The 27,139-nt window shown below is 36.9% G+C and overlaps 1 protein-coding gene across 4 annotated transcripts; it reads left to right on the top strand.

Moving 5' to 3' along the window:
* The first annotated feature begins 1,198 nt into the window (after positions 1-1,198).
* Positions 1,199-25,012, top strand: rsf1a (remodeling and spacing factor 1a). Of its 4 annotated transcripts, none has more exons than XM_014985654.2 (18): positions 1,199-1,535; positions 4,331-4,422; positions 5,328-5,420; positions 6,095-6,431; positions 7,274-7,372; positions 9,914-10,804; positions 12,365-12,689; positions 12,802-12,976; positions 13,667-13,879; positions 16,147-16,251; positions 17,082-17,161; positions 17,885-17,933; positions 18,534-18,649; positions 18,746-18,810; positions 19,211-19,385; positions 19,459-19,676; positions 20,323-20,520; positions 21,468-25,012. In XM_014985654.2, exons 1-18 carry the CDS (start codon positions 1,382-1,384, stop codon positions 22,184-22,186), a joined length of 4,104 nt encoding a protein of 1,367 aa, XP_014841140.2. In that variant the 5' UTR covers positions 1,199-1,381; the 3' UTR covers positions 22,187-25,012. The 4 variants fall into 4 exon arrangements, with proteins under 4 accessions (XP_014841140.2, XP_087867765.1, XP_087867764.1 ...); XM_088011639.1 differs by having other exon boundaries at positions 6,095-6,452; XM_088011638.1 differs by having other exon boundaries at positions 1,202-1,535; positions 6,095-6,452; positions 12,778-12,976.
* The last annotated feature ends 2,127 nt before the right edge of the window (positions 25,013-27,139 follow it).

The raw sequence follows: 27,139 nt of genomic DNA, 5'->3' as shown, positions 1-27,139 counted from the left end.
AAAATTAAGTTTGGTTAAAAAAAAAATAATAATAATAATAATGCTAATATGAATAAAAACCAAGAAAGCTAAATTTTAGCTGCAATGATTTCCCATAAACTCGAATCAATGAAGTACTAATATCCGCCTTTTTAAAATAATTTAACTCGGTAGTCATAATTAATTAGTAGTAGGAGCAAAAATTTGGATTTCTTTCTCTGTATTTATATTTCTTACAGTCCCTTAAGGTAGCATCATGTTAGGCAGAGTGACTGCCTGTCCTTAAAACATGCCAACATCTGGCTTTAGAGTTTAACTGGAAATATTTCGTAAATGCATTTTCATGCGCTGTCCACACGTACAACAGGATGTAAAGTGAATCAGTGAACATGTGGGGCCACTAAGTTCCGAGTGGAAATATCTGAGGAATGAAAACCAAAACCATTTTGTTGTTGATGTTAGTCAGTCGCGATGAATTCTGGGCATTCTCGCTGTGCCCTCTGTGGTCCTCCCAAACTTCTCTGAGCCTCAATCAAGTTGGAAAAAAATCACTACGCTTTTCCCGGAAGTTTCGAAGTTGGATTTAGAAATAAAGCTCCAAAAAGTACCTCTAATTTGTTACGCTTAGTTCAAGAAAAATAAAATAACGGAGTATTATTTATAGTTTAAAAGCAGGTTAACATTATTAACAAAGCCTAAAATTAATGAAGTAATTGTGGTTTTAATTTAAAATCAACCAAACATATGTGTTTTTGTGTAAGAAGATAAAAAATTCAACAATTGATCATTGGATATATTTTCTTAGAACAAAACATTTTAAATTATCATAAAAAATAATCCATCCCCAGTAAATTTCTCCTGATCTGTATACCAATTTTACAATAAGGTTGTTCAGGTTATGTTACATTTCCTGTCATAACTGCTTTATTTTAATGTACATATTTTTGTCGAAGTGGTTCGGAAACTGTGCTTTTTGGTTTTGTAACGATGTTGTTGGGTTAGCTCGTTTTGTTAAAAACATTTTACCTTGACAATCTGCACTTTTTCACAGCAAGAAATCTCAAAACAACAACCACAATAGCGAAACAAGATCAATCCCTTGTTTTGAGTTATCCAATTTTCCCATTTTTATGCCTTCTTTTCTATCATACTTGCTTGATCTTTATTAATTTTTAATTTACTGTTTGATGTAGGTTCGGAAATATTGTTAAATATTATTTTTTATTTTATTTTATCCACCTAGATGGTGTTATTTTGAAAGTACATTCCGGAAGTTCCTTTGATCTCCGTTGTGTAGTTTTACACCGGTAGATCCTCCATTGCCTTTCCATTCATTTCATTCGCGCACAGTCGCATCCGAGTGGCGAACCCTCCCCTCACATTTCTCTCTCCGCCTGGAAAGATGGCTGCTCCGGCGGTGGTGAGAAGCTCTGGCCCGCCGCTTTGCCCGAGCTTCGCGGAGGTATGTTCGTTTCTGGAGCGCTACGGAGCAGCGTTGGACCTCCCTGAGCTGACTTTCCCGCAGATGGAGAGGTATCTGCGTGACACGACGGCAGGTGAGCGCTCGGTAGCGGTTGGCAGAAAGAAGTGGTGGGAAGCTGCGACACTGGAAGGCGAAGGGGCCAGTACCACCACTGGTACCTTCATCATCGTGATGTTGTTGGACTCCGTTGGAAAATGTGGTATTGTCTCTGAACCCGACTGAGCAGCGTCACCGCTGGATCTTTAGCGTTTAACGGGACCGTTATTACCAGGGATGGCCCGGGTCGAAGCCAGTTTTCCAGGGTAGTCTGACAGTTTTACCCCGAGTTTTGTGAGGTGTCGTTCAGGTTAAACTTTGGGGGGAAACGGGCACACTAGGGAGCACAACATGTGGCGCCATGTTTTTCTCGGTCCATTTAGTGAGGAGCTGAGGATAATGTTGTCAGAGCCGACAGATTGATCTATTAAAGTTGGACTGGGAGCCATGATGCAGCTCCGCCGAGTGACCACACACAGCCAACCGGTTAGCTCCGGAGCCTTGTCAGGTGTAATTTTTCACCGGCCTTGTCTCGCAGGCAGTTGAACCACATGAAAACAACCGTTCCCGGTGTGTTGCGGGGCAACAGCGCACCGCGGTCGGCATTTTATTGTGGCTGTCAGACCCTAAAGAGCCATGTTCGTTCGGAACATTGGATGTTATTTTCTGGAAGAGGGGTAAAGTGGCAGTCAATTTGCGCCTGCGCACTAACCTCTGGCTAGCAAGCTAGCTGGATTTCTGTCGAATATTTGCAAAATGCGTTTTTAGAGGTTTGTAGCTGTTTTACAACACCACAGTTAGTTAGAAAGTCCTTATTAAGAGTCATACATACATGTGGATGTTCGACCTAATAGTTTTGGCTCGTAATCTAAGCTAATAAACTGAGAAATTAGACTACGGGTTAGCGTGTCATTAGAGAAAACTGGAATTTCCTGACATTTTAAATGTTCCGTGACATCCTCACAACAGACCACCCATAGTAGCCTTTTAGTTTGATTTTGTTTAATTCTTTTGTTTTTAAGGAACGTTGTAACATTGTACCTTTTGTTATTATTACTGTCAACGTAAGAATAGTAGATCTATGTATAACAACATTAATCTAAAGACAAATAATACAAATATTTATTCTAAAGAAATCTCAAAATAAACTACACAACAAAACATGTGATAATAATTTAGTATAACCTGTAATAAGCAAATCAAAAAGCATAAAACAGCTTCACATATGTACATGTGTTTTCACATATGTTTTCCTCATTTTATTTTTCATAATTTCTAAATATTTATATTTTGGACGCTGTGAGCGCTTAAAAACCAAAGTCATAATCTTGCACGCATTCTTGTCCAGTAAAAGTTGATTCAGATTCTGATGTATTCTAACCTTTAGAGTGATAATTATGTAAATCAGTGATTCTCAAACATTGCAAATTAAGGACCACATCACTAAACAATGAGGTTTCTAAGTTACCAGACTGTCAAGATGTTTCAAAACAGAACAAAGCAGTATCTAGGCTTATTATTATTATTATTATTATTATTGTATGTTGTTTTGTCACAAAAGATAGAGACAACAACAACAACAAACCTTTTATCCATTAATAAACCAGGAGCTCACCTGAAGTCAAATTCATTGTTAGCTTCTGTAATAAATAGTATATTAGCACTTCTGGCAGCTTGTATTTCAGTATATCTCCGCACAATAAATGCATAGATAGCTTTTATATGCAAATATGTTAGTTTAGTAATTGAATGCGTACAAGTTTCCTCTTTAGAGTCGGATGAAAAGAAGCTTTAATAGCCACAAGCATTTAATTTTAGGTCTCTGTCTCTTGGTTTGGTGTTTCATTGGGGGGTGTAAATATGCTCCATTGTTTTGTTTCGGCTTTTTTTTTTTTATCTCTAAATTACAATTATTTTGAGTAATATTTACTTAGTAAGTAGTCAAAACTTGCTTACAAACCCTCTTCATCATAGATCACTCTGAGTACAATTGAAAGCAGGTAAATACCAGTGGTGGTTCTTGAAAACATTGGATATAAAGTAACAAATCCTGTCCTTGTTAGATGTAGCAGTAGACACGGAGCAGCACGTTATTCTAGGATTCTGATAACCTTGAGTAAAAATAACATGGCTTAATAGCATTTTAGAAAGGGGAAAACACATGCTGAAAAATGCTATTAAAACTGATTGATTATTCTGTTTATATTCATGTTTTATGTGAGATTTATTGTTTGAAAGTAGTTCTCATGTATTTATTAATTTGTAGACATATAACAAACTGATAATAACTGGTTAGTTAGTCTGGTATCTGCTCAGGATTGTCTGCAGTTTGTCCCGTTAAAGAGAAGCCACTTGTAGCTTACTAACTGTGAAGTAATAAGTGGTTTCCACATCAATTCATTTTATTAAAATAGTGCCCAAAAACAATATCATCTTTATAAGACAATCAGATTGAATTAAAATACAGAAATAGGAAATCAGACGAATCCAGTCTCATGAAAAATTTAAAATTTAGATTGCATTCTTTACAATTTGACTAGTTATAAAACATTGCGATCAAATTCTGCCAGTTTCTTTAAGATCTATCTTATAACACCAAAGCAACAGCTTGGAGACACTGAGTTTTCAGCAATCTCTTGTTCTGTGCAAGCTTGTGGTAACAGTGGAAAGAAACAACTCTATTTTAACTCATACTTGCCTCAAATCCTATACTTATATTTTGCTATATTTATTCATAAAATGAAAAAAAAAAACATTTTGTTAGCACTTAGCAGAGGTTTTTTCATGTTCAGCAGATTTTAAGCAGTTTCTTTTCTTGTGTTTGCTTTGCAGTTCCTAAACCGTTGGTGGAGCTCCATGTGAAGCTGCTCAGAAAGCTGGGGAGGTCCGTGACCACCGACCGCTGGGAAAAATACCTGGCTAAGGTAGGAAGATCGCTCATGTGTTTTCATTTAACTCCTTTCTGATGTCACCAGACAGTTTGTGTTAACTGTGTGGGAATCACCACAAAAGTTACTCTTCTCCAAACTAGATAAAACACAGAAAACAAGATGTACTTTGTATCAGGGCTGCAACTAACAGTTATTTTAGTAATCAAATATTCTAGTGATTACTCGGATAAAAATTTAAAAATACAAACAATTTAATTTATTTATAAAGTAAGAAAATATACTATTGCCCAAAATACAATAACATCATCCTTTAGTGAATGCTTGACCATTTATAGCAAATGATGCATCTGCAGCTAATAAACACTTCTGACATCAACATGTGAAAAACTCTTTCTGCTTGACTTAACTCCAATGCAGTTTTTTGGGTTAATTATTAATGAGTGGACAGGAAAAGGTGAGATAGGAGATATTTTTATTTTTTACAGAATTTGAACGAGGTGAAATTAAAATTGTGCCTCTTGAGGAGCTTTGGGTAGAAAATATTTACAAAGAAGTTGTTTTTTTTCTTAAATGGAAAATGTACATATTTTTGTATAGTTCCAGTCTAATTATTATCTGATGGTGTTCAGAAAAACTGCCTTTTTCAGACTATTTACTTCAGCTAACTATTAATTTATTACTAAATTAGTTGACAATTATTTCAATAACCGATTAATCACGTTCAATCCGATTAATCGTCTAAGCTCTACTTTTTATTGATATTCAAGAATTGTTCACTTTAAAGAAGTTCCTGTATCTTCCTGAAAAGCTACTTGTAATTTGTAATTTGTCTTATTTAAAGAGTATCAAGATATTTATTTACACTATAAACTTGATTAAAATACTTGGTGGGATTTTGTGATTCAGTTCAGACATAACTGACTTGTTGTGTTGTTTAGGTTTGCCAGGAGCTGAACAGCACATGGGCCTGGGAGTTGGAGCAGAAAGGTTACCAGGAGATGTCGATGGAGTGCAAGTCGAGCATCCTCAAGGTGAGATGTTTTTACAGTCCTTTGGAGTAGATTATTTTAGTTATCGATTAATCTGTCAATAAATTATCAGTCAGTTATCTTGACGATTAATCAACTAAAATAAATGGCCACATTCTTCTGATTTTTCATTTAGATTTTATTATGCATTAAAAGATTAATATAAGAAATTCATTTCCTTTCTTAAATAAGAAAATAAGTGTTTTGTAGCCTTAGTAAACGATTGATCATTTGCTGCAGAGTATGTGTCTGCTGTGAAAAAAACGTGAAAACTAAACATCAATAGAGTGTAGGGCTGATCTGATGATTATTTTTTAGATTATCCATTGAATAATTGAATAGGAAATTAGATTTTTTTTACAGAATTTGAACCAAGTTAAGCTAAAACTATCAGAGGAGTTCTGGGTGGGACAGATTTTTTTCATCCTAATTGCAAAATGTACTTATTGTTTGTGCAGTTTTGGTTTAATTGCTGCTTTTCATGGGTTGTTTTTTTTCTGCAAATTGCCTTATTTTGAGTCTGTACACTTCAGTTAATGATTAAACAGTTACCAAATTAGTTGATTATTATTTGAATAATCAATTAATCGTGATTAATCATTAAGTCCTACCTTAAAGTCTCAAGTATACATGGTTAAATATGTACCATATTCTTCCACCTGCTTTTCATCCCTTAGTATCTGTGTGAGTGTCAGTTTGATGACAACCTGAAGTTCAAGATGGTGGTCAACGACGAGGACCCCGAGAAGATGCGTCTGCAGCCCGTCGGTCGGGACCAGCAGGGCCTGATGTACTGGCTCCAGCTGGACCAGGAGCAGAACATCCGGCTCTACACGGAGGAGCAGGACGATCTGGACGGATCCACCTGGAAGTGCATCGTCCGGACCCGGAACGACCTGGCCGAGGCTCTGGAGCTGCTGAAGGCTCAGATTGAGTCCAGTCAGAGTCAGGATCAGGACCAAAACCAGAACCAGGCTGGATCCAGGAGCGCCAGCCCTGCAGAAAGAGTCATGGGTACGACGGGGAAATCAGAGAGTAACTATCCAGACAATAACTCAGTGCTTTAAAGTTTTATGTAAAAAGTGAAAAAAATGCTATAGAAATGTAGTTTAATTGTAAATAAACAGTTTAATAGTTTCACTGTTATGTTTAATCATCTACTAAAAAAGGAAATTTGTTGGATTACAGTTCAAATTAAAACACTCATTACATTAGGGCTCCAGCTAACGATTATTCCAGTAATCAAGCATTTTATTGATTATTCTCATGACTACTTGGATTTAACAAATTGCCACATTCAGAAGATTTTTAACCACTTAATCCTATTTTATACAATATTAAAAATGCTAATAAACAAGTGATACAACTCTTTAAAACAAGAAAAGAGAGTTGTCTGCAACAACAGCATTTTTTTAGTGAACATTTGATCATTTGCAGCAAAAATGCACCTGTAGATAAAAAATATGAAAAACTCTGTTTGACTTAACATCAATACAGTGTAAAGCTGATCGGCTGGTAATATTTTGAGTTTATTGATTATTTGGATAACAAAAGGTGCTCAATAGGAGATTTAACTTTTTTTTCCAGATAAAACTAAAATTATGCCGTTTATTTTCAGACAAATTAATTTTCCTTTTTAATCTTAAATGTAAATACTTTTGCACAGTTTTGGCTGTAAAAAAGGGAAATGTTCTTATTTTGAGTCTGTATTTTAGTTAATGATTATTGAGTTTAATAAATTAGGTGGCGATTATTTCAATTATTGCTTATTGATTAACTTTACTAGATTGTATTAAAATGGCTTAAATCAGATTCAGGTTATGTAATTTGGATATTTTCTGGTTTGTAATCCACAGCGAATGAAGACGATAGAATCAGCAGCGTCAAACTCCCCAAAGCTTCAGAGGAAGAAAATGATAACAAGACGACCAATCCAGTGACAGAAAAGACGCAAGGTTAGCGTTTCTTTTTTACTGCTTATGAATAACATTATGTTGTCTTGTCAAAAATCACATTTAAACTCTAAAACTACCAGTGTCAGATTGTTTATCTTTACTTTGCAGTAAAGGTCAGACTCCATCTGAAAATCACAAACTTTAACCAAGTTTTTTTTGTCTAGTTTGTAGTGAAAATATTTTAGTACACTTGAAATAAGACAAAACTAACTCACAAATAACTTTACAGTGAGACTTAGGAGCTTTTTAAAGTAAATAATTTCTTAAAATTTTACTTAGTCCCATTTTATCACATTATAACCTCAAACTTTAAAGTGTTTTATTAGGATTTTATCTGATAAACCAACACAAATTAATACATATTTGTGAACTCAAAGAAAAATTACACATGCTTATAGAAACTTCTATAATCAGCTTCCATTTCCCTGCATGATAAAGCATGGCCGCAGCATGATACTGCCACCACCATGTTTGACCATAGATATGATGTCATTAGCAGGATGTAGAGGCAGCATTTTTCATAAGTTAACTCCATCTATCTTAAGAACAAGCTCCTTCTACCAAAATAAATCCAATTAGCTTCCAGTTTCTTGAATAAAAACGCATCCCCGCAGCATGATGCTGCCACCACCATGTCTTACCATACATATTGTGTTATTAGGAGGATGTAGAGGCAGCATTTTGCATAATTTCATTCCATATATCGAAAGAAATCTAATAGGCTTTCATTTTCAGCTTTAAAAAATGTTTCCCCACAGCATTATGCTGCCACCACCATGTCTTACCATATACATCAGTGGTCCCCAAACGTTTCTGGATTGATTTTTACCCAGAAAGCACATGGGCAAAAACCATGAGTGAAACGGTGACTGGGACTGACTAGTATATATAACTTATTAATTTCTCCTATGTTAACATGTGTGTTCATTCTAGGGGTTGCACCAATTAGTCGACTAGTCGATTCTTTTCTCTGCAATGACTTTTTTCTGGGCCAGTCGACTAGTCGCAATCACGTGACAAAACAGATTTTTCCAAGGAAATGAAAGAAGGTGGACTAGGTGAATTCGACAGAAAGTTCAAATTGTATAAAAATGTAAATAATTTAACAAAGTGAAACTGTAAATTACATCACAGGCTACCGCAATAGGGGCGTTGCGCGGCGCAGTGGTTAGCGCGGCGGCCCGCATACAGAGACTTTAGCCCGCGGTAGTCAGGAGTCCGACTCCCGTCCTCCATTCGCTGGGCCCAGGCCCCGCTCCGCTCTCTCCGTCCCCTTACAGTCAAATCGTTGTCAAATAAAGTAGTGCCGAAAAAATCCTAAAAAGACTACCGGAGTAATGTGCGACAACGCGTCATGATGTCAGGCTTTTTGATCCATCCAACTGATCAGCGTCTCTTGTAAAGAAAAGGTTTGACTACATCTGGAAACTAAGTCCAAGCTTCATCCTGAGGATCTGATAGAGGCGATGTCTGCCACTGTCTGCATGTCGGTTCAGAGAGCCGCTTCTGATCAGCGGAGCATCGGGAGGAGGAGCAGCAGGAAGCAGTTGAATTCAACTGTAACCAAACGGGATCCGTTCATAATAAGTTTGGTTTGTGATGTTCCAAAAGCACCATTGTGGTCAGTGTGATAATTTGACTCCTAAATGTGCAGCTATCCAGAGATCATCAGCATCAGTCGGTGTTTGGAAAAAAAAAAAACAAAAGTCAGACCCGACTTTGTGCAACGAGCTTTTCTCCGCCGCTCACGAAGAATGATCCGTTTATTGCTCTTTAATTCCTCATAACAGACTGAGTAAAAGCGGGAGGCGGGTCAATATTAGCCGTGAATTTAGCTGATAAAGCCTCCAAGTAGTTGTGAAGCGGTTTGCGCTTACATCACTATGACGTCACCGCGACTAGTCGACATCGACTCGACTATTATCATGATGTAGTCGACCTTAAAAAATATGTAGTCGTTCAACCCCTAGTTCATTCCCTAAAAGTCCAACAGATGGCAGCAATGCGCCATGCAAAACAAAACACCCACAGTTTACAGGACACACTTCCTGCTACAGAGCCCCCTGGTGGTTGAAGAAAAATTCACATATAAACCGGAAAATACAATAAATGAAAAAAAAATCTGGATGCTCTCTGGTATTGTTCAGGGGGCCGGACCAAATGTGGAGGCGGGCCGGATGCGGCCCGCGGGCCGTAGTTTGGGGACCCCTGATATAGATGGTGTCATTAGCCAGATGTAGAGACAGAATTCTGCATAATTTTTCTCCATTTATTTGAAATATTCCAATTGGCTTACAGCATCCCCACAGCATGATACTGCCACCATTTAAAGAACTCTAATAATCAGATTAATGTGCTCCTTAACTGAGCCTTCAGTTAAGCTTAATGCCTCTTTTAGATGTTCACAGGTTGAAATATTGTTTTTTTTATTACAGTAACTAGGTCAATTTTGAATAAGTTTAAACGGTGTGAATACTTTCTCAAGGCACTGTGTCGAGATGTTTCTCTGTGGGTGATAGTTTCCTCCTTACTGTTCTGCAGTAATAAAGGAAGAGGAGGTGAAGCAGGAAAGCACTGAGCCCAAGATGGAGGAGAAGACGGCTGCCTTCGATAATCGCGTCAGCACCATCACCGCAATCAAATCTGAGCCCAGGGACGCAGACGGACCTAAAAATGCTGTGTCCGTCCTCATCGCGCCCGGCGCCGCTCTGATAAAGCTGAACAAGGAAGACGAAGCGGAGAGGGCCGCCGTCCGGAGCAACCAGCAGGCGAAAATACCACTGAAGAAGAGGGACCTGAAGCTGGCCGGCTGCTTCCAGACCAACCACCTGAGCAACGCCAACAGCAGCAGCAGCAGCATCATCGTCTGCAATCCCTCCGTGATCAACAGCAAGGACTGTCGGGGGAGAGACGGGAAGCCGATCAACTCGTTAGAACCGCAAGGAAGCCCGGCGTCCTGCCTGCAGCAGGTCATCACCTCCAGGCAGGAGCTGACCAATGGGAGAGCGCCTCACCCGCCTCCCAGAGACGGGCAGAACGGCGTCATCGGTCAGATCGGAGTCATCGGTCACGTCGGCGTCATCCGCAGCCCGTCTGAGCTCCACAGAGCTCCGGAGGAAAACGGGCCGAAGTCGGAACCAAGCGGCGTGAAGGCTGGAGAGGAAGTGAGCCGGCAGTCGGTTCTAGTGAGGAAGGGGCCGCCTGAACAAGACGCCACCGCCGCCGCCACCACACTTCCTGCTCATCCAGTCCCACCTCTAACGAACCAGAAACCGGATCTTACAGAGAGAAAAGGAGATTCTGTTGGTTTCTCCTCCCAGATGGCGGAAAACCAGAACAACAAGGCGGCAGAGAAAATGGACAAGGCTGACCAAGGCAGCGGTCAGCAGGAGGAGAGCCGAAAAGTCAAAGAGGAACCTGGAATAAACTCAGGTAGGGCTGCAGCTTATGATTATTTATTTATTTCAAACTGACAAAAGTAAAAACAGGAAAAAAAAAAAATTATTCATTCTGATGTGAAGTTTGAAAAGGAGCTGGTAGAAGATCTGATGATTTCCTGCCCTCCTCATCAACCTATATAAACATTTAAATCTCCCCACATTGAATGAGACTTAAACTTCACATTCTCAACCTTAAATGTAATATTATTTATACATTTTTAATTTGAACAATAACATTTTTGGACTTTGAGACACCCGTCCTAAATATGTTTTCTAATAAGCTCCTTTTTTGTACTTTGTCTAATCTCATAATTTAATCCATTCCACAAATCTATCCCACACGCTGACTATTTTAGTAACTGATTATTCTACCAATTAATCAGATAAAAATTGGCACATTCTACTTTTTTCATTTAACCTCTTAAATAGGAGCGCACCGATTGCAGCGTTCTGGCCGATCATCAAAAAGTAAAGATCAACTTATCACCAATCTTCCAAAATTAAGAAAACTGGGACTGATTTATTGGTGCACCCATTCTCTTAAACATTTTTTGTACAATATTAGAAATTAGTGCTGTCATACGATTAAGTTTTTTAAATCTGATTATTTGGGCAGTACTGACAGATAGTCTGTGAAAAGGTCGATTGCAGTCTGAACAAATGCAACGCTCCCAGTCAAAAACAACCAGTCAGAGCCAGGAGGCGGGTCTTAGCGCTGTCAGTCATCCTCATGTTGCTGCTGCTAAATGTGCTAATGGCAAAGAAACAACTTACCATTACAGGAAAACTCTTCATCTGCCGTCATGAGTGGCTATGCTAACTGGCCTTAGCATTCATGACAAGCGATGCTACCTGCAGGGTAGCAGAAAACTTGGAGGGTGATTGACAGCGCTAAGATCCGCCTCCTGGCTCTGATTGGTTGTTTCTTGTTAGCACATGAATAAATTATCCATCTCAGGTTATACCGTCATGGCTTGGTGACAGTTTCAACAAATATGTAAAATATATATTTTTTATAAAAGTTACATACTTTAAAATATTTCATGTGTAATTTATTGCCGAGAAAAAAAAAAGTAAGTTTCAAGTTATAAAAACATGACCCCTGAATACTTTCAACTCTGGGCTTCTGACCCATGTTGCAAAAAGATTCTACATCAGTGAAATAAACAAGAAATTAAATTCCTTTTTTAAATAAGAACGGAAACATTTTATTGCCAAAAATGCCATAATTTAGCTTTCCTTTAGTGAATTACACCAAATGAAGCTAAAACTATGCCACAGTGTAATCTGTTTTATTTTAAATCATATATATATATATATATATATATATATATATATATATATATATATATATATATATATATATATATATATATATATATATATATATGGTTTTGGTTTAATTACTGCTCTGAATATGTTTTTTTTTTTTCTTTAGCAAATGGCTCTTTTTGAATCTCTAGACTCCAGTTAGTGATTAATCAATTACTAAATGAGTTGATGATTACTTCAGTAATCGATTAATCACAATTAATTTGATTAATTGTTTCAGCGTTAATCTCAGGAGCATCTGGAAAAGGAGACTCTGAACCTCAAAAAGCAGAAAAGCTGAATAAGATGATCCAGCAGGAACAAGGGGTGAATGGCGGGCTGGTCAGCGTCGTCAAACTGAAGAAGATCGGGTTTGTTTCGGAACAGAAGAGGGTTCCTCTGGAGGAAGCGTCCTCTGAACTCCAGAAAGAAGGAATCCGGCTGAAGATCAAGATCCCACCGCACCGGAGAAACAAGTTACGGAGAAAAGAAGGAAAGGAGGAGATGAAAACCCGAGAGGGGCAGAAGGAAGGGAGGCCGCTGAGGAGATCTGCACGGATCTGCAGGTAGGACAAAATCACGATGAAGTCAAAATCTCCTGCTGCGGCTCATTGTCACTAAACATCCCTCATATATGCACCTTTTTTCTTGAAGATCATCTGCTTTGCCAAACTGCAGGCCAAGCTCAAAGGCGGCAGAGAACCAGAGAAAGAAACCGCAAAAGAAACAGACACCGCCTGCTAGAACGAGGGATGAAGAAGAGGCGGATGAGGAAGAGGACGAAGAGGAGCAGAGCTCACCTTCAACGAAGAACCAAAAACATGAACCCGCTGGAAAATTTAGCAAGCGAAGGGTAACCCATCTATTGCAGAAGATAATTGAATATGTCAAACTTTTGGATACAAGATCAGACCTTGGCACTGATGTTCCCAAAGGTTTGCTTTAAAAAAAACCTTTGGGTTGAAAAATTCAAGATGGCCGCCATGGTTGTCGGGATAGATAAAGAATTTGCCAATATTAATCAGAGATGAATATGTTTGATGCCAAATCTTACATAATTTGGCCCATAAAAATCGCATTCATGGATTCTAACATCTGCCATTAGCTGAATGTGTTTGTTGTCGAACTTCTTATTTTGAACCATAGAAATTATATATATTTTCTTGATCTTGTGTTTTCTTTGCTCTGGTGGGCATTTTTCAAAATGGCCGCCATGGTTGTCGTGGAGAATATATGTTTGCACTAAATTTTGCAGTAGTTGGTGGGCAAAAAGTTAAGTTCACTTTATTTTCTAAATAAGAATCTTAGCTGTGCTAATGATAAACCACTAAGTGCATAAAAATTAGGGATGTTTTCTGGCCGATCTCTTCTGATTCCGATTTTGATCGATACCAATACTTTTTCTCTGAAATGTTGCTCAATATAGCAAGAAAGTTGCTGAATTGGCACCAGCTATTGTTAACTGTAAACATGCAGACGTGACCTGGTGGGCCGATCATTTAATTGTTGCTTTTTTATTCATCTCTCTGTTGCATCTTTTCAGGGTAAACGAAGGCACGGGCGACCACGATGGACCAACGTTCGCCCCAAGAGACACAAACCAAATGAGGAGGAGGAAGAGGAGGAAGACAGGCGGAAGAAACGAGGAGAGGAGGAGAAAGAAGGAAGCGCCTCAGAGGAGGAGTTGAGTAAATCTGAGGAGATTCCCACTGAGGATGCCTGCACTCACTGTGGCCTGCCCAACCACCCCGAACTGGTACAGAATCACACTTTTTTTTAATTATTTTTCTTTTTGGGAACTTACATTTAATTTCTGATTAATGATTTATTAGATTAAAATTAGTTCCTATTTATTAACTAATGCTTGGAGACCTTTGTTTTTGTGTTGTAATTTGGCTGCCATCCAGCAGGGGGCGCCGCTGGTCATCCTTAAACATAGGGTTTGATAGAAGATGGAGGAGATATGCTAGAACAGAAGAGAGAAACGGTCAGAACAGAGTCCGATTTGGGATGGAAAATGCACTTTATGCAGTTCTGTTTTGAAATTTAAACACTCGACTAGATCCTTAAGTTGAGTTTCACCATCGTTCAGTCGGGCTGAGTGACGGAGCAACGTCAATTTCTCTTTTAAAAATAACTGGTGTGCTGTGAAAGCGAGGATGTTAAGATGATGGAAAAAACATGGCGACAATAAGCAAGGTAGATTTTGATGTCTGTCGTGAGATGAGGCAAAGTTTTAACATTCCTTCAAGAGGAATCCACTTACTTATGTAAGACTTATGCACTTAGGATGTCTCTGTTTATGGGAGATTAGGCGTTTAACATATTTTTATTATTTTCCATCTTTTATTTTTCCAGTCAGCAGTTTGTGAGATTTCTGTTTTATTATTTATAAATATTTCTTAAGTTTAATTATGTGAGAAAATCACAGTTTTCTTTAGTCGGTCAATATTTAATACATCTAACACAAAATAATGTTAACATTTTAATTATATATTTTTTAAATTCTGCATATTATGAACAATGTAACCATTCATGTTATTGAAAGACAGTCAACACCTTTAAAGGAAACGCTTCATAACTGCAAACAGAAAATAGTTTTTCTCCAGCTTGTCAGTTTGGTTAATGGAGTTCGTTTGTGAAGCACTTTGTTATACTTGTTTACTATTGTCAAGTATTTCTCTTTGCTGATCAGATTCCTGATCAGTTTCCTTGCAAAAAATTTCAGGCGAATAAAGAGAGATGGAACCAACAAAGTGAATAACTGGTCTGTGTCCTTCCCACAGCTGCCCTGGGGTTCGGCGCTGATAGCAGAGATCCTGTTAGACTAGGAATGTAAAGCCTTTGGGGATCACTGGTTTAAAAAACAGCACATTGTGTTCTGCTGTTTTTCACAATATATAAGCCCAACATCTGAGCCACATTCACTTCTGTCTACTAACTTTTAATGTTCAAGTCAAAGAAATCTCAAGTTTTAGACTTTGAGCTTAAATATGTGAGTTTGTAACATAAGTAGTAAGTTGTGTTAAATTCTTACTAATTTTGACATTCTCTAAGAGTTGAGTACAACTTGTAGTTTTAGGTTACCAGTTAAAACATTATTTCCCAGGGTTCTTAGCGGCAGGTTTTTGTGTCTTGTGTGAGGGAGATGAAAGAGTTATTAGGCTAAATGTTTATTTTAGTGTAGGCCTGTCGCAATAAACAGTAACTCAATCACATGATAAATTAAAACAAGTTCAATAATTTTCACTTGAATTATTTATTGATTTTCTATCAAAAACTGGATGATAAAGTTTTCAGTCTGGTCCTTTGGTCTCAACTAGCCCCTTTTTTTGGAGGACAATTTTGTTTACAGAGATTTCACAATTCATTTTATTTGTTGTTTCTGTCGTTTTGTTTATTTATCTTGGATATTTAAAATGTCTCCCAATTCCAGAGCTGAATATTTGTTAGGAATTATAGTTTATTGACCACAGAGAATGTTTTCTTGCCTTATTATATTATTACTATATAACTTGAAAATTGTTTCAAAACAACAATATTATCATTTATCCCAATAACTCCTTGGACAATTTATCGTCCAGCATCTTCTATCTTAAAATAGTTATCTTAACTTCCATAATGTTGAGAATTATTTGGTTTAAATTCCAGTATTAAGTTATAGCAACTCACAAATGAAGTTTAATGAGTTTTTAGAACTTAAAGAAAAATCTTAAGACATTTTCTTGTTGCTAAATAAACTTGGTGAACTTTAATTTCTGAGTTAAAAATATTTAGTTGGCTTGCATTTTAAAGGTGAACTTCTATTTTCAAGTTAAACCACCTTCAAATGTTTTACAGTGAAGTCACTGTTACAGATTAAGACTCCCCATTCACATTACGCAAGCAGAAACTCCTGAATCAAAAAAATGGCAACTTTTGCTTTTAAAAACTTTCTTGTTGGTCGCAGGATTTGTGGCGTTTTCTCATCAGTGTGTGTTATTCCAGTGCATTTCCTCATGCGTTTGTGTGTTTTTTGCTCAGATCCTGCTGTGTGACTCGTGTGATCGAGGATACCACACCGCCTGTCTGCGGCCGCCGCTCATGTTGATCCCAGATGGAGAATGGTTCTGTCCGCCTTGCCAACATGTGAGCTGGAAATATTTACACACACATTATATGTTTACGGTTCTGATCAGTCAGAAAAATTATGATTTCATACAGATTTAGTGATTCATTTATAGTATTTTGTTTAATCTGTTACTGGGTCAGATTTCTTTTAATTTTAAATGCAAGTCATGTTTGATATATACAGCATTTCTATAACAACTGAAGGTAACATAAATGGAACTATGTGCCTGGGAAACACATGATCTTGCCCTTTTAAAAAGGCTGGTTCTGTTCTGGGGATCCATCGTAAAATCAAGAAAATTACAGAAAACTTTGAGCATCATTTGCATGAGCTTCTTTAGTCAGAGGCTTCGTCGTAACTGCTGTAACATGAACTGCTACAGCATCAACAACTCAGCGGAAAATGATATAAAATGAGTTACAACAACAACAAAAAAATGCTTTCATTCACTCATACAAACAAATTTAAAGTTCTGGTTTTATTCTTATTAATTTCAGGTTTATTGTTCAAATTATTGATGCTGATGGTTTAGCAAATTAACTTTTGAGAGAAGTTTCTACAAGATCTTTTTTTTTTGTTCAAACTGCCTTTTCATTCAAAACTTTTTGTTCATTTTAAACTGGAAATCAATTGAAATAGTAAAAAGGTTTTTAAAAAACTATAATTACAGTTTTGTGTCGTATAATTTACTCACCTTAAATTTTAAGTTCTGGTTAAGGTTCATGTTTTTGCTTTTTGCATTAGCAGGTTTTCCCTCGTTTGACCACAAGCTGACGGCTGGACGCAGGAGATCGGACGAATTGATCTGTATTTTCTGTCTGACGGTTTGTGGTTGTTGTTCTTGTAGAAGATGCTGTGTGAGAAACTGGAGGAGCAGCTGCAGAACCTGGACAGCGCTCTGAAGAAAAAAGAACGGGCAGAGCGGAGGTAATCCAACAAAATATGATTGTTTTTTAGCATCTTTATTTATTTGTAAATTGCACTGAAGGTAAAGTTTTGTGTGGCCCTTGGATGCAGTTTAGGAATGGTTTACTCCATCCAGCAAATGGAGCTGCTGCAGATGTGTGTTTCTTTGCATGAGATTTTCAATAACAAATGTTTATCTTGGATAATATATTTTACGTACAAAACATGTATTTTCCACTTTTTTGCTTCAAAGTCAAAGTGAGCACAAATCTCCAACTTTTTACCCAAAAACAGACTTTATCACAAAATGGGCTAAATGCAGTTAAGAGTTTTCAATTCTCGTTTTTGTTGCTGGAATAAACTAAAATTGATTTCTTGACCAACAAGTTATGAAACTGTACAACTTGGAGACACCTTTTCAGACTTTTTAAATTAAAATGCATGTTTATTTGTTCCTGAGCAAGTAAAAAAAAAATAATTTGCTAAAAGAATTATTTAGCACTTTGTATTATCATGGTTGTATTGTTATATTTGTGTTGTCTGTTATATAAATTTGAAAAATGGAAATTTTCAAAATAAAACTGGGAAGAGGAGGAACATTTAAAAAAAAAACATTTTTAGCTGAAGAAAAATACAAATAAATTGTGGCTCCTGAGTGTTTTCAGCTTGGAGATTTTGGTCTTTTGTGCAAAAAGTTTGAACACCACTGATAAAAACGGTTCACAGCGTTTTCCTTTGTTCCAGGAGGGAACGGCTGGTTTACGTCGGCATCAGTGTGGAGAACATCATTCCTGTAAGTCTGATTCTGCCACGCAGCGTTAAATCTGTACACTGCAAAAACACAGAATCTTACCAAGTGTTTCTTGTACAATTCTTGTGCAAATATATTATTACACTTGAAATAAGACAAACTAACATAAGAGTAACTTTTCAGCAAGATATTGGAGCTTGTTTTCAGTCAATAATTCCTTAATATTAATAAAAAGTAAAAAGTTCCACTGGTAGAATGTTCCACTGCTCCGTTACCTAGCAACTCCACCCAAGCCCAGCCTGTAACCTAGCAACCCAGTTCTAGTTCCACTGGCAGATACTTTTACTTTAAAATGTTTGGTTTAAAGTTAATCTATCAGTGGAACTAGTATTTTCTCATCGATATTAATGAATTATTACATGAATCAAGCTCCTATATCTTGCTAAAAAAATAACTTTTAAGTTAGTTTCGTCTTATTTCAAGTGTGTACAACAATATTCGCATTATAAACTGGACCAGAAATACTTGGTAGGATTTTGTGTTTTTTCAGTGTAGCTGTCAGGTTTTATCTGTGCACTCCTACACATTTAGTGGATTTTTTTAAAGAGGATTTTGTTTGCAGTCATTTGTTTTGTTTCTTAGGAGGGAGATGTGGAAGAGGAGGAGGAGGAAGAGAAATCTACTAAGAAAAAAGATCCAAAAAAGACCAAAAACCTGGGGAGGAGATCAACCAGGACCAGAAAACACATCAGCTACAGGTGGGAGCAGGTTTGGTTTGACGTCAGGTAGAGTTTGTGTCATTTTGGGTTCTGTGACCTGTAACGAAGGAAGGTTAAATTCTGGTTCTGGTGCAGGTTTGATGATTTCGATGACGCCATCGATGAGGCCATAGAGGAGGACATCAGGGATCTCTGCAGTGGTGAGAGCCCAATATCTGAGCATTATTTAGTATTTAGACACCCTTTGTCACAATATAACCACAAACCTTGGGTCTGAACTTTGACTAGGCCATTCGAACTCTGCTGTCCTGCTAGATCGTCAGCTCTAGTCCAAAAACAGCAGAATAGGCAGAACTGAGCAGAATGAAATCAGATTTTTTGCAAAAACTGTAATGAACATGTTTTGTACAGACCAGAGCCATATGCTGACCTGTGTAGCATAATAGGTCATCTTTCCTAATCACGTGACTCTGTGTTGGTCCTTCATATAAAATGCCAATGAAATACTTCTGGTTTGTGGTTGTATTGTTACTTAAAGCCCAGTGACCAAGTTCAGAATGTAGCTAAACTTTGAGTTTTTTTATTTTAACTGGGTTTCAGGAGCAGAAACGGGGAAAGAGATCCCCTCCGTTCTGTCCGAGGGCGTGAAGGAGAACCAGCGGCCAATCAGAACCCAGAGCCGCACCGCCAGGAGCAAGAAGAGACGGCGGCTGAACGACCTGGAGAGCGACAGCACGGCGATAGAGAGCGAAGAAGAGTTCATGCTCAGCAACAGGTCGCCATCACGGTTTTATACTTCCTCCTCCTCTCTGACGTTCGTCTGATCCCTCCTGATTTTCATCCTGCAGCTCGGAGGAAGAAGAATTCGCCGCTTCGGGTGCCGACGACGGCGAGGAGGACGATGAAGATGCAGGCAGTGACGGTGGCAGCTGGGACAGAGGCGCGCGTCCCAAACGGGGCGCCAGAGGGACGCCTAAATTCAAACCCAGGAGGCCCCAACGCCGGGGCAGGAAGCGGCGGCGGAGGCGGTCCAGCGAGGAGGAGGAAGAGACGGATGTAGAGATGGGTGGGTGCCATCACTTCTTCTTCTTTTTAATTTAAGTTCCTTTATTAGCCGCCTTGTTAAAGATGCGTAATAAAGCTTTAAAATAATTAATCAGCATAAGTTTGGAAATTAAACTTTGAGAACATTGATTTGTTCTCATTGTAAGAAATTATTAGGGTTAAAATGATTAATCGGATTAATTATGATTAATTGAATTAATCGTGATTAATCAGATTCATTCGATAATCATACTTTAATTTAGGGCTAAAATAACTAATATTACATAACAGATGAGTAAAAATAGTCTGTAGTTATGAGTTTCTTAAATATTTCAGTAATTCCTGGAAAAAAAGATTGGTAACAGTTTTAACAAAACATTTGCAGAAATGAGAAAATAAAATGATGCAAACAACAAAAGATACTTTGTTTTCAATTTAATGATGAGAAAAAAAAAACATATAAATATTATTGATACTTGTCGTTTTGTTGTGGAAGTTTAATTCGGGATTTGTTCCATACAATAAATAAACAAAGAAACTTTTAAAACGTATCACAGCCCCTCAAGAACCAACAATCCAGAACCCAAATTCAGGTTAAAACAAAACCCAGAAGCCTGAATGTTTTCCGTCCTGAACTTTATCGTGTATTTTGTGGTTTTGTTGAACAGATTCGGATCGGTTCAGCGACATGACGGACAGCGACGCGGACAGGAAGAGGCGTGGCCTGAGGCGGGGCCAGCGCCAGCAGGTAAACTACCGCGAAACGTCGGAGTCGTCCGACAACTCCAGGACGTCGGCCAAAAGGCAGCCGGCGAAACGGCGCGGCCGACCGCGAAAGGAGCATTTCTCCAGCGACTACAGCGACGGTTAGCAACGCTATGTTTTCATTACAGTTTTTTTTTTTTTTGTCTATTTCATTTAGTTTTAATGAGTGTGTTTGCTTGTTTTTATTAGATATTATTAATCAAATATTGTTTAGTGTCAGTTTAGTTTTTATTAGTGTTAGCTTTAGTTTTTTCACAGTTTGGTTAATTGTTAGGTGCAGAATTCAAAAAGGTTGAAGTATTGTGTTTATGTTTACATGTGTTGGGAAATAAATACTCAGTAGAAAATAATATTTCCAAACAATGGATTCAATTATTGTTGAAGTTTTCTCCAAATATTTGCTTTCGCCATTTTGCTGACAGCGAGGCCTGTTGCAATAATCAATAAATTAATTAATCTCCCGATAAATTAAAACAAATTCAATAATTTCCATTTGCATTTTCTCTCTTTCTACCAAAAACTGGATGAAAAATCTTCAATCTGATGCTTTTTTTGAAGAACAGTTTTGTTTACTGAGACTTTATAATTAATTTTATTTGTTTCTGTTGTTTTGTTTATTTATTTTGTATATTTAAAATGTTTTCCAGTCCCATGGTTAAACTTTATTAATCTTTGAGAATGAGTTCTTGCATTATTATGCCATTATTACCATTATATTACTTGAAATTGGTCACAAAACAACAATATCATTGCTTAACACGATAACTTCTGGGACAATTTATCGTCCAGCAAAATGATCTTAACAGGTTTAACGAATTTACCTAAATTTGAAAGGCTAATTAATAGATACATAAATACAAAAACAAAGGATATTACATCTATAATTTCAGAAAGTTTTAGTTTTATTAACCCACGATATAGTTCCAGTTAGTTTTAGTTTTTCTGTTTAATTACCGTTTTCATTTATTTCAGTTATCGAAAATGTTTTCAGTTTTTATTTTGTTAATTTTAGTTCACTAGAATAACTTTTAATATTTTCTGTTTTTAGTTTCTGCTTCCTCGAGAGATTCTGAGGATGACGACGACGATGATGAGGAGGAAGATGGCCGGCGGAGAGTGGACAAGAGAAGAAGAAGAGGAGCGGAGGAGGAAGAACTCCGGAGCGGCAGGACGAGAAAGAAGCGGAAAAGATACGAGGATGAGGAAGACGAGGAAGGAGGGCGGCGGCTGAAGAGGAGGCAGCTGAGGAGGGAGGATGACGATGATGATGATGGGAGGAGGAGGACGGGGAGAGACAAAGACGATCCGGAGCGGATGGGCCGGGGGAAGAGGAGGGAGATGCTTTCGCAGCAGCGCCGCAAACTCCTCGCTCAGATGCTGAAGAAACGCCGGCCGTCCACTGACGAAGACGAGTCCGAGTCCGACTCAGACGATTCTCAGTCTTCATCGGGAGATGACCGGCCGATCCGCAAGAGACTCAACCGCATCGACTCCGACGACGACGAGGACGACGACAGACGCGTCGATTCGGACGACGAAGGCAGTGACGAAGATGAAGGACAAAAGAGGAAAAGGTCGGAGCACAAAAGCGATGGCGGCGCTCAGAAAAAGGGGCGGAGCCTGTCTCCGTCAAACGGACACCAGACCTCCAGAGACGCTGAGAGACGGGAGAGATACAACGGCCCCACGCATCCCACCGAGGAAGAGGAGGATGACGAAGGCCAGTCGGACTCATTGAACTCTGCCCAGAACAGCCCGCGGTCATGATGGCCGACTCTGTACATAAATCTCCAATCTTTTTATTTTCCTCTCAACCGCCATCACTTCTCTGCTTCTCACTCTTCTTCTGTGGTGGAGCGCTACAATCCTAAACGCCTCCGACCTCCACAAACGGATCCGGGCGGCACCGAAGCAGCGCGTTCGCCCGGCGGAGCTGAAAACCCGGAGTCGGTTCATCGTAGCAGAATCCTCCAGCTAGCGTCGGATCGAACTCTTTACAGCGAGGTGACGACCAAAATCCTCCAAAATAAAACTGGGAAGAGGAGGAAAAAAACCCCGAAAAGCTTGTAGGAAATTGTGATTAATTATTAGGATTTGGTATTTTATTGGCTAAGTTTAAAAATGTGTATATATATATAGTAGGTTTAAAGTAATGAGAACTACTGTTTTATGTATTTTTTTTATTATTTTACACCCACCTTGTTTTTCTGTATTTGTACCTCTTTAACTTTTTCACATTCACCACAAACATCAGTGTGATTTTTTTTTTTCTTTGATAGACCAGCATTTTCTTCAGAACAAAAATCTGAAAAGTGTGGCATGGCGTTGCATTAGGCAACACATTTTAAAGACAAATTTTTCACTGCAAAAACACAAAATCTTAGCAAGTAATTTCAATCTAGGTTCTAGTGCAAATATCTTAGATTACATAAAATTAAACAAGACTAAATTACAAGTAACTTTTCTCCAAGATATAGGAGGTTGTTTTAAGTAAATAATTCCTTAATTATATTTTACTTATAACATTGGAAAAATGTCTTGTTACAAGTGAAATAATCTGCTTGTAGGTTTTCATCAGTATTAAGGAACTATTGACTAATTAAGCTCCTATATCTTGCAGAAAAGTTACTTGTAATTTAGTTTTGTCTTATTTAAACTGAACTAAGATATTTGCATTAGAAACTAGACCAAAAATACTGGCTAAGATTTTGGGTTTTTTACAGTGTTTAACAATTAGACTACACTGGGCGACAAAGCGATTAAACCCTCTGTTGTGAAAAAAAAAATGGACTGAGAAAAAGGAATTAGAGTCGGGAGGTCTGTGTCCGTTTAGCATTAGCATTAGCATTTGAACCTCTTGGTCAATTTATTCGGCAAAAACATTTGCTCCATATTTCCAGACCGTCTCCTACATCACAGTTATTTGGGTCATGGAGGATTGAATTCCCAGAAATTTTCAGATTAAATTTGCATGTTTATAAATTAAAACAAAAAATATCTGGCTATCAAAAAGTTGTAATTTTGCAAAAAATTACACCTTTTTTTAAAATAAGTTCACAACCTAAAGGTGAGATATTGAAACGAGGATGTTATCTGACTGTATGAAGTCAGATATTTACGGTAGAAAATAAATGCCAGAATGAAGTGGTGAATTTGTGTTTTTCACAGTCTAAGCTGCTAATCTGGGTTTTTTCTTTATCAGAACTCCATTTACCAAATTTTTCACTTCATACTGTCCTAGATTAATATAAGCATAAATTTATACCTTTTAATCGTGGAATTTTTTTTTTTTTCCTTGAAAATTTACAACTTTTTGACACCAAGTTGTGTTTCTTGTGAATACGTTGTAATTGTATGAAGGATTTCTAGGGCGAGGCTAAGAAAATTTTAATTATGACAGTAAAGTTGTAGTAATACGACTTTACTCAAAATATTGACCTTTTTTCTCAGTACGATTTTATTCTTCTATGATTTCCACTTTAATCTTATACAACTTTATTCATGTAGCACTGTTTTATTTTCAGAATGCTTTTATTCTCATATTGCAACTCAAAATATTGACTTTTTTTCCTCATACTTTGACTTTATTATCAAAATTTCAGTTATAGTAGTAGTATTAGTTATAACAATAATCTCAAAACTTAAGTTTTTTAATTTTTTGCAGAAATTTACTCCTTCACGTCCATTTTTTTTTCTTCTTCTATAATGGTCCCAATAGTTCGTCGTAATATCCTGATACACTCTGATGTCTTTAAAGAGTTAAACTTTTTTAAATTTTTTATGTTTCCACTGACAGAAACCAGAAACAGCGTGAAGCGCATTTTCCAAATACAAACTTATGACACCATTTTTGGTCGATTGAAGATATGAAAACAATTATAATAATTAAAAAGAGACAATTATTAGAAAAAAAGATTTTCTCAGTTTGAAAAGTTGCAAATTTGCTAGAATTTTTTTTTATACACTTTTTACACTAGCTTTGCGTTGGTCCATCACAGAAAACGCCAATAAAAACATCGATGTTTGTGGTTCTAATGCGACAGAAATCTTGAGAAAGTTAAAATTGTGTTGTCGATACTTTTGCAAAGCACTGTTTAATTGCTATATTTTATTCTTCAAAACTGAATTATACAGCAAATATATCCCCCCTTATCCATTTCATTTCATTTAAAACATTTGGATTCAGTGTTTTTCAGTTTCCAGCTACTTATTTTCACAAACCGTCGACCTGGAGGTCCATGTTTGCTGTACATACTGTCTGTACGCTGTTCTTTGTAAGATAATAGATGTCCTGTTTAGTCTTCTTGTAAAATATAGTGTTATATTTTCTATAAGAAGGTGAGGAGGAGGGTTGCTGCTGCTGCGAGCGCTGAGTTTAGATCGATCGGCTTTCAGCAGTTTGCTTGTTTTCTTTGAGAATCTGCCGTGGGAAAAAAAAAAAAGTGCTCTCAGAAAAAAAATAAGACACACTTTAGATGATTACGTTTTATTTTTGTGTGTTTTGAGCCTGAAAGAGCTGAACACTACTTGTCTTTTTATAGGTTTTTAACATTTCATGTCCTGATGGAAGGAATAAAACTTTTAAAAACCTGATTATTTATCTTCTAACATGTTGGAGATGAACTACAGTACTTTGAGTCAGATGGGTTTTAGAAGTTGTGCTTTCAACGGGAAGAGACGCTGTTATTAATAACCACACAAATGTAATTTTCTACGTTGCCTTTTATGAAACAAAGTGAGGGTAAAAACTTACACTACATACTTCTATTCTAGCATACAGTATACAAGTAGAAGTGCAAACATTATTCGTTGTTACCTTCATTTCAGCGCAACAAATTGTCCGGAGTACATTTTTCTTCCTTGTTGGTATATTTGCATGTTTCTTTCTGGTCACTGCTCCTCCCACAGAGCTGAGAAAAACCTGAAAACATATTTTTTAAATAGTCAGCGACTACGCACAACTGTATATTAGGGTCATAATTGATAGAAAATTTAAAATAATAATAACAAAAATTAAATATCCAAAAAATTCTGAAATGTTGATACTAATCTCAGAAATTTTCTGGGAAAAAAATCTGAGATTTCTTAGCTCCAAAATTTTTAAATCTGCAAATAATAACTGACAAATGTTAAATTTTATCTTAGAATTTTAAAGATAAGAGGAAAAAAGCTTGAAACGGTGAAAATTTGAGGAAAAAAATCTAATTTTTAGACAGATGTCAAAACTTTTTCAGAAAAAACAAAGAAATTCCTGAGCTCAAAAAGTCAAATTTGCTAAAAAAAAAAACAAAACAAAAAAAAACATATTTTCTAGAATTTTTTTTTGAAATGTTTTGTCTTTCAAAAGTAAAAACAGTTTCACCTTTAGAACCTTAAAAAAATTCTCGAAAAAATTTCTAAGATTAATTTCTGTGTTTTTTCTTGCGAATTTACTCCTTTTTTTCTATGTAAACTGGCCCTAATAAACAGTTGTAGCTATGACTTCAAGTGACAATAAATTGTAAAGTGTTTACAGACTGTAATGTTTTTTTTTAAGTAAAGAAGTAGAAAAATAGCCAGCCGGTATTTGAGATTCACTCACAGACATCACAGGAAGTTGGATTTTTTTTTTCTGCCTGAATTTTTTTTTTTTTTTTTTTTTTTACGTAATTGCAGTTGAAGTTTTACAAAAAATTTTTCTTTTGATTTTCCGTGAAGGATTCAGACCCTGTGAAATATTCAGAAACATCTTCTCCATATGTACAGTTTTTACATCAAAATGTAGGTTTTTCTGTCTGCTTTCACCCAGTGTGCCTCCCACTGCTGTAGGACTTATCTGTCAAAACCCAAAATATACTTTAAAAAAAAAGGTGGTTTTTTTCTTTTTTCAAAGTTTTTTTCCGCCTCTCATAAATAAAAAATAAAAAAGTAGCCACTAGAAGGTTCAGATACTCATGGATATTAGTTTTTCATTTGTTTGACTTGTAGTTTTTCTACGGTGGCTGTTTGAGGCTTCTGCTGTATGCTCTCTGCTGCACTAAAAAAGGCGGGAATCACCATAGCGACGATGACTCAGCATGTTCTTTCTGGAATTTTCCACTCTATTTTTTTTAGTCTCCTTCGTTTCTGCGCAAATAAGTTAGCGTGACAGTTACGGTTTGAAGGGAAGCCTATTCATCAGATAGCTTCTTTTCGATTTTTCTGTTTGATCACAACTTGTTTTAATCAAGTTTTTAAAAAGTTTTACCCCCTCTACAAATCTGTGACATCATTTTGAGTCCAAATAAAACACAACAGTTAGCTGAAGTCCTCCTGCGCCATCTTTATTTTTGAAATAATTAAATAAAAAGCTTCCTAGTAAGAAACACAGTCACAATCTATTACTCTTTAAACAGAAAAAATGTTTACCCTATATTACAATGCCAAGTATTTCCTTGATGTTTATGCATAAATGTTTTAGGTTAAATCCGTCTTTTTCCTTATGAATTACACTTGATGCACGATGAAAAGAAAATTGAGATTTATAAAAGTAGTTACAGCCTTTTTAAATATTTTTTTATTTAAAAGTTGATTTTGTTACTGTTGCTTGTGCCTGAGAAAATGGGAAAGCTGCCTGCTCAAAGAGGAGGGGGGAAAAGTATGTAAAAGTGAAAATTTTATTATTTAAAATGTGAGTTTAGCTTTTGTTACAATAAAAAAACCACCTAGAAACTGTAAAATGTGGGTGGTGTAAAAAGCTTT

Source organism: Poecilia mexicana, unplaced genomic scaffold (assembly GCF_051168715.1).
Source record: "Poecilia mexicana isolate PSO_F unplaced genomic scaffold, ASM5116871v1 scaffold_13, whole genome shotgun sequence".
Taxonomy (NCBI): domain Eukaryota; kingdom Metazoa; phylum Chordata; class Actinopteri; order Cyprinodontiformes; family Poeciliidae; genus Poecilia; species Poecilia mexicana.
Note: the sequence above shows the minus strand (reverse complement) of the source record. Positions and strands in the feature narration are given on the sequence as shown.

Coding starts and splice junctions, on each gene's coding strand:
- rsf1a (XM_088011638.1), top strand. CDS start 1,382: ATGGCTGCTCCGGCGGTGGTGAGAAGCTCTGGCCCGCCGCTTTGCCCG. Junction 17,934..18,533: donor GTGTGGAGAACATCATTCCT/GTAAGTCTGATT, acceptor TTTGTTTCTTAG/GAGGGAGATGTGGAAGAGGA. Junction 19,677..20,322: donor AGAGACGGATGTAGAGATGG/GTGGGTGCCATC, acceptor TTTGTTGAACAG/ATTCGGATCGGTTCAGCGAC.